The sequence below is a fragment of the Olea europaea genome, chromosome 14 (genome assembly GCF_002742605.1).
Source record: "Olea europaea var. sylvestris chromosome 14, O_europaea_v1, whole genome shotgun sequence".
Lineage (NCBI taxonomy): Eukaryota > Viridiplantae > Streptophyta > Magnoliopsida > Lamiales > Oleaceae > Olea > Olea europaea.
Window position 1 is genome coordinate 6500591 of NC_036250.1, and position 7789 is coordinate 6508379.

At 34.8% G+C, this 7789-nt stretch overlaps 1 protein-coding gene across 1 annotated transcript; it reads right to left on the reverse strand.

The window, feature by feature from the left end:
- Positions 1 to 644: 644 nt before the first annotated feature.
- Positions 645 to 2109, reverse strand: LOC111408949 (protein RADIALIS-like 3). Its single transcript, XM_023038802.1, has 2 exons — positions 1705 to 2109; positions 645 to 907 (listed from the first exon to the last, which is right to left on the reverse strand). Exons 1-2 carry the CDS (start codon positions 1973 to 1975, stop codon positions 900 to 902), a joined length of 279 nt encoding a protein of 92 aa, XP_022894570.1. The 5' UTR covers positions 1976 to 2109; the 3' UTR covers positions 645 to 899.
- Positions 2110 to 7789: the final 5680 nt, after the last annotated feature.

Consider the following 7789-nt stretch of genomic DNA (forward strand, 5'->3'; position numbering starts at 1 on the left):
AGGATAAAAATACCAAAAAATGAAAGATAGAGACGTTTTTCACAATAGACATGAAAGGTAGGAACGTTTTGTGCCAATTACTCTTTCATCAATCTTTACGGAGAATATGGGCATAATAAGTAATAATGGCACAAAAATTTCCGGAGTTTTAGCTCTTATGAGACTGAATTTTCTTGACCCCACTCTAAAGGTAGGATTGTTCAGGTGGCGTGGAACTCAATTTTATCTCTTCTCTTATTCATATCACTATCTTCGCCCTCTCCCTCATTTTAATGGATAGCATTCATTAATTCAAGAGCAGGCTGGAATGCTTGATGGGTTCAAATTCCTGATTTTTTCCTAGCAGCAGATCCCATTAACCCATAAACCGAGCCATAAATAAGTGGTCTTCAGAGTTGAAGTCTTACAGCTTTGAGACGAGGTGATTGATTGACAATACGAAGAGAAGAATAAATTTGAATAAAGTATTTAAAGATATTTTTTGTCTCATAAATATTAAATTCTACTATTTAGTATGCATACTAGATTACTATTATAGCTTGATTTTTAGCTTAAATTCCTTCCCTACACTGCAGTATTGAAATGGAGTTCCAATTTCCATCGAGGCAAATTACATATTGACCATTCTGACAATGATTTGAACGAACAAAATCACTATGAGACTGCATAGGCAAAATAAAACATATTGTACATTTTTGAACAACACAGTACATTACAGCTTAATCAACCTTGTGAATAAAGAGTTACATAGATCTTTCTTATTTGTTTTTGAAACGCTTGGGAATACACAATACATTACGAAAACCACTTTCTCTCGATGCCACTGGCTTTTGCAGATCTTCCTATAGTAATTAAGTAGTAATCCCCGGACAGAGTTGCTCACTGTAACTTAAGATTCTTCAGAAGCCTGTTTGCAGAAATGAATATACGAATAAATGAGAATGAATATTGAATGCATATCCAGTTTGTATTAGTTAGATTAATCGTAAAGATCAAATTTTGACGAAGGGTATATATGGTATATATAGAAAAATTGGCTGTAAAAGATGCAAATATATAAAAAGTAAATCCCATCTCACCGCTAACGAATTAAGCGTTTAGATAAAGCGACAGTCTTGTTTTTGCTTACTTGAGTAGGCAATGAAATTTCGTAGATGTTAATGATAAACATCCCGTCTACGGTCTATAGCAGATTCCAACACAAGCCAACATTTTCTGGTTATAGTGTTGTTATCTATGATGCATCAAAACATAAATAACTGGGAAAGAAGTATTATGTTTTTAATGAGGTGTCCTAAACTAGACCATGTGCTATGATATAAAACAAGTAGGATTAAATTTCATGTGGTCTCTTTTAGGTATATGAATAGATTATACTTAATATAATAGTATCAATGACAAGTTATAGAGTTCAAGAAGTCTTAAAATGTCTCCTCCAGAAAATAAGAAGAAAATACATTTGTCAATATAGAAGTTTTTTTTAACCCTCCGTGCTCATGTTTTCTCAATTTGACACTTGGATATTGGATCTCTTCTCAGATTTTCATTTTCTTTGACACGAATATGATTAATCTAGTACTAAGAACGTGCAAATTAGTGTTTTGAGAGGAATCTTAATACATTAAGAATCCAGTTTAATTCAATGGACAGTGCAGAGAAAATTAGTTTGCCTTGTATGTGAGGAGTTGAAGTGGGGTACAATACCTCTGTTCTTGCCATATCCTCTACCATTGTTTGGAATAGACCTGTAATTAGGTATTGGTACTTGATCAGTTTCTATCTGCATGATGTCCTTGACTAGGGCCTCATAATGCCTCCTCACTTCGTCTGCTGATTTCTCGCCTACTGCCCGTGCTATGTTGTGCCAGCGGTCTGGTGTGTCCTTGTCATACCGTGCCAAAGCCTCCTCAAATAGCTTGTTCTGTCTAGGCGTCCATGAGGAGCTTCGTGTAGACGAAAGAGAGGATGATGCCATAAGTAAAGCAAGATATATTCGTCTAGGAAATGAGACACAAACTTGAAAGTGCGCCTAAATAAAAAGGAAAGGAAGTTTTTGGTTGAAGGGAGAAGCGAAGAGTTGCCTCAGTCAAGGGAGAAACACAAGTCAAGTCGAAGGTGTTTTGGTTAGAAATTTCAACATAAAGTTGCCTATATAGAGAAGAAAAGTTGATGGCAATGGGAGAGTGCAAGTTGACGAATATTTTTTTTATCTTTTTGTAAGAGGTACATATAAAAGATGTGATTCGTGTGCTTAGGGGTCACAACATGGGGCAAAGTGAAGAAGGACAAGGGACAAGCTTTTTGTTGAATTCTTGAAAAGTCATTTTCTAGCCTTATATAATATCAAGATAAGCAAGTGGATTACTTGATAAATTCTACATAGCTGGTGGGGATTAGATCCCTCTTAATTCAAAGTTCCCACAAGTTAAGAAAGATGCGCCAACATGTGGAAATCGTCACACTTCATTAGAGAAATTCTCAAGATATTCTATCATCTTTTTGTGGGATATTGTAGCCTTAATTTTGTCTATTGCATCATTTTCTTAGTTGTCTTTTTCATTAATTTTCATGTAAAAAAATCAGTTCAGCTCAACGCCTGGGGCCAGCACCCGAGTGATGGAGATCGGAATCGAAGACAACTTAAAGAAACATCATTGATGACACAACAGAAGAACTCCTTAATTTCCCTTAGTAGCAATACTATGTCAATCAACCAATTAAGAGGGTGACAAGACAGCTTAAGTTACAAGCAGCAATACTATGCATCATCATGACTCCATCATAGTCACCCTTACCAACCAGTCGAATTCCATCAAAACAAATTACTAGGTTGGAACATTGTAAGTTGATATTATGGGGGCGGCTTATTTTTGTTCACCTACCTATATAAAGGGGCGAAGGTTACATGAAAGGAGGAGGCCGAACTGGACAATTGTAACAGTCCAGCATTATAACATTTTTATTTAGTTCAAACTCATAAAAGTTTATGAAAGATTATCATGCCAATTTGTAACGTCACCAAATCTCATAGACCTAAATTATCAGTATAAATTCGATGGAATTTCATTCATTTTATAAATTGCACCTCTGGATTATACCTAGGCGATGTTGGACATGCTTTTACAGTGGAACCTTTTCCTTTTTCCAAATAAAATGACTGTATCCTATATTTCCCCTTCAAAGTTACGATTTAGGCATAAAACCACTGTACTCCAAAACAACCCCCCCAAAATAATAATAATAATAATAAATAAAATAAAATATAAATTCATCACCGCTTCAAATTTCAATGTTTTGTTCCCTTTATAATATCTAATCTTGAAGGTTATCTGTCAGTTTTGGTTGGAAAATGGGTGAGTTTATCATGTTGATGGCAACATTCCAAAGGTTTCTATCCCTATATCGTACTTAACTCTTATCAGTCAGGATATTTTGTCATCAGAGGGAACCCCTATTCATTTTATGTCAGTTCTTGCTTAGATTTTACTGTTATTACTTAACTGAATAAAGCTGAGCTTAGGTAGGCTAGAGCCACTCTCAAAACATGAGCTCATGAGCCATTGATTCTCTATCCGGGCAGTTCACACTTTGTTTCAGGTTATATGAGTTAAAGCGACCCCTATATGTTTTGGAGAATTTCTCGAAAAATTTTGGACAATAGAATTTGGGTTGGAGGCGAGCACAGGGATCCAAATTTTTTATTCAGTTCATTTGTTCCCTCAACGATTGATCAACTTGATTTGTAAGAATATATTAGGCATTCATCTTTGCATTAAGTCACCATATATATATATATATATATATATAGAATGCTCTAACTTCCTACACTACTAGATGAATTTGAAAGGCTTTTTGAAAAAAATTATTGAGAGGTATTTTCCCGTAGTTTTTAAATCCAATCAACTATCCATCCAGTCAAGGCACGAGCAAAATAGATAAATGTTTGATGTCATGGTTGACTCAATAGATCACTAAATGGATCGTCGTTTCATTAAATATCAATAAAAATATTTAAGAAATAATTAATAATATAATATTACAACTATCCAATAAATAATTAATTATATGGTGCTGTTTAATTCTTATAGTTTTATTTGAACGTTAAAATAAATAAATAAGTATCATGCTTCACATTTTGACTATCATAAAACAACACAAATTTCCAGAACATATTCTGTGACAAAATTGTGACAAATCAATTTACTTTATGATTTTTCGTTAATTTTACTCAGTAATCAACAAAAGATGCACTTTTTAATCCCAAACTAAAACAAAGTTAAGTAGATTGACGCATGAGAAACTTCGCCTAAAGTTGGGTGATTAACGTTGTATGACTCCTTCCTTCTACGACTCATGACGTTGCAGGCAAATAATTTAGTGAAAATTACTTTCCATACTAACTATTTTCCCCAAAATTGAAATTTATTGATTTTTAAAATATTGGGAATATATATTGTGTTTTTACTACATGACCTATTAATGAAAAGAAAGAATGTGACATTTTATATTATTTTGGAGAAGTACTACGTCTACATAATTGTCTAGATGTCCATAATTATATGTGGTACTGGATCTAACCTTTAATTCAAATCTCACACTTTTACATCAACAACCAGATGATTGACACATCACATTATGGACAACATTATGTACATGTAAACTTTTCCATTAATTTATGATATGAAGATAGAATGTGGGTTTTTAACTAAACAGTAACAAGGAATGCAACTTTTTTATGTGTGCGTTTTTTTAGCTATGGTACGTGATTCAATATTTTTCATATATACATTACTTTAAACACTCATTAATTTAATTGAATCTGAGAATTTAACCATCAAATATTCATTGATTTAATTGGGAGAATTGAGAAACTTTCAAAGACAAAGACAAAATCTAGAAAACTAATATGAATTAATCTCCTAATAATTAAAACAAGAAAATAAATAAATAAAATTCAATTCCTATCTTAATAATAAAAGTTCTAATTTGACATAATGAAATATGGCCACAAAATTGCTAGGCTCAAGCCCATGAGTTCAACTTAGTGGCTCATTTCTACTTTAAAAAAATAAATTGTGATATTATTAATCCAATTACGATTGAGTGAATTGCATCGGATAATTTAGATCATTTACGAGTGCAAGACATGAGGAAAATGAAAGTAACTAGTACTTTAGAGTGGAATGGAGCCTGGTTAAATTGGGATTCTACTCTACAAATATCAGTCAAGTACCAATTGATTTGCCAAAATATTCCCCTTGTTTGGAACCACTTAAACATTCTCTAACTTTCAATTGGTTTTCCTGCGTGGAATCAATACCTAATCGTACCAAATCTCTAATTTCATCGGGATCAAACAAAAATTGCTTTTAATCTTATGGAATGTTTCATAACCAAATTGATTCCCTTCTTTATTTTGAAAAATGACACACTACTAGTTCTTATGCTCTGTGTTAGACCTCGCTAAGGAGACTGTGGATTCAACCAACCATCAACAAAACATAAAATAGCACACAAGAAGAACAAATAGATAGAAGACTCGTTTAAAAATCTCAAACCATTCGCCAACTACAAGGTGGCTACATGCAGTCAACAAGAGAATTCATTGATTGTATTTAAGGTTAATCTTCGATTGTAATTTTTTCATCATTAAATTTGTTTGATTTGATTTTTACCGTTAACACTTGGGTATTAACAAGTTTCAAATAATTCGATGAATAGTCAAAATTTGTCCTCAAAGTTGAACTCCAGCTTTTCAAAATTTAACCAGTTAGAGCCGAACTATATGTGTTCATTTATGTCTTTCTTTTTCTTTTGTTAAAAGTCTAACGCATGCACAAGTTTAATGAACACCCGTGGCTCGGCTCGAGGCTCGAGGCTTGGGGGAATTGATCCCCATTTTTGAATGCTGGGCAAAGCCCGTGTGGCTCACCGGCTCTGGCTCATGGGCCTATATTAGTATTGAAAAAAATATATATATATATAATTTATAAGACAGCAACATGCTGCCTCAGCGTGCTATTGCCTTATCAAATAATTTAAGGCAGCCTCTTGTCACGGATCGTAACGAAACTAGGTCCGTGACACTCTGCTGCCTTCATTAACTGTAATAATAATAAAACAAAAACCAAAACTGAGCTCAGCCCATCTCGGCTCGGAAAGGTTCGAGTCTAAAGCTCAAGTTGACCTAAGGATGGCAAAAATGCTTGTTGGCTCGGGCCGCTCGTGGCCCTGCCCGCAAAAAGCTCGAGCCGGCTCGACTCGAGGCTCAATTTCACCGAGCCCCATCTTGGGTACAGGCCGAGCCGGAGCCGGCCCGTGTGGCTCGAGGGCCGACTCAAGGAAAAAAAAAGGGAAAGGCAGCGTGGCTGCTGCCTTTAAACAAAGGCTTGCCTTTCCAAGAACAATTTTCTCTCCCAAAAGTACGTAATTTTTTAATCATTAGCCTTTCATTTTGTTCGTTGTTATGACTGATTAATTAGTCTCCCGTTATCTGAATTCGTTAAAAGAATAAAACCCACTAATTAGATTTTTATGGGATTAAATTGAAATAAAGTTTTTGATTTTTTTTTTTATCTTTATATTTCTTGTTTCAGTTAGTTGCATCATATTGTTAGTCTGGTTAGTTTCCTTTCTTTCATTAAACGCACATGATTATATGGATCGTTGATTGAGTTATCTAAATATAATTGTATGTTTTCTTTTTTGGCTGTAGGATGAAATATTGGTATAATATTCTAATTCAAAATATACATATAGTTTCCATAGTTTTCGACGCCTCTTTAAATTAATTGTTGGTCACAAAGCTTTAAAAATAATGTGAAGACCAAGGATTCCTGAACAAATTAATTTTCTTCCTTATATTTGGGAGTTTGGGGAGTTTCTTGATTTCATTTAGAGTTTGTACATATACTGGCTTTTGGCTATTAGAAGAAGTTTAATAAAATGGATTCCCTGTTGCTTTTCCTTCCTAATATAATTTTAAAATCTTCTATCTTGAAGTGTCCTGTTACAGTCTTGATGTCAAGATACTCTTATGAAATGATTAAGAATTACGGTTATTTGGGAACATTATCAATTCGTAGCCTATGTGACATACCTCATCAATGGTATTAAAGTAGGCACTCTTCATACCTTTTAAAGGCAGCTGGCAGCTTACCTTGTTCACAGAAAGGAAAAAAAAAGGGTGAGCCGAGCCTCGATTTTTTGGTCAAGATTTTGCTCGGCTCAGCTCGTGCCAAAAATAGCCCGTCTTCGTAAAGCTCAAGCCGAGCTTGAGCCTCAATTTTTGGCTCGTGAGCCGACTTGGCTCGACTTGTTAACACCCCTAGGTTGAGTCTAATTGGATAGTTATAATATTATATTATCAATAAAAACTAGGGACGTTAACGAGCCGAGTCGACCCGCAGTCAAACCTTGAAATTCGAGCCAGCTCGTGATATTTTTTTAAAAGGCAACGACATAACTACCTGGCTGTCTACTGAAAATTTCAACAGGCAACTACAACAGCCTGCGATACCAATGCAGCTACGTGTAGCTGCCAAAGCTGTATTTTTGTTTGTTTGTTTTTATAAATTTGCTCTCGAGCCACACGGAATTGGCTCAGGCTCGGGTGGATGCTCCAAAATGGGACTCAGCCCGAGCCACAAGCTAAGCCAACTCAGGCTTTTCCCAGGCCAAGCTACGAGCCATCCAAACCGACAAATCCAAATGACACCGTTAACATAAATTGAACCCAACAAGTTTATAGTTTTTCTTGTTGGATTGTATAAAGCCTTATCATAATATT

Bases quoted from the DNA above. Each gene is read 5' to 3' on its own strand.
- LOC111408949 (XM_023038802.1), bottom strand. From the start codon at position 1,975: ATGGCATCATCCTCTCTTTCGTCTACACGAAGCTCCTCATGGACGCCT.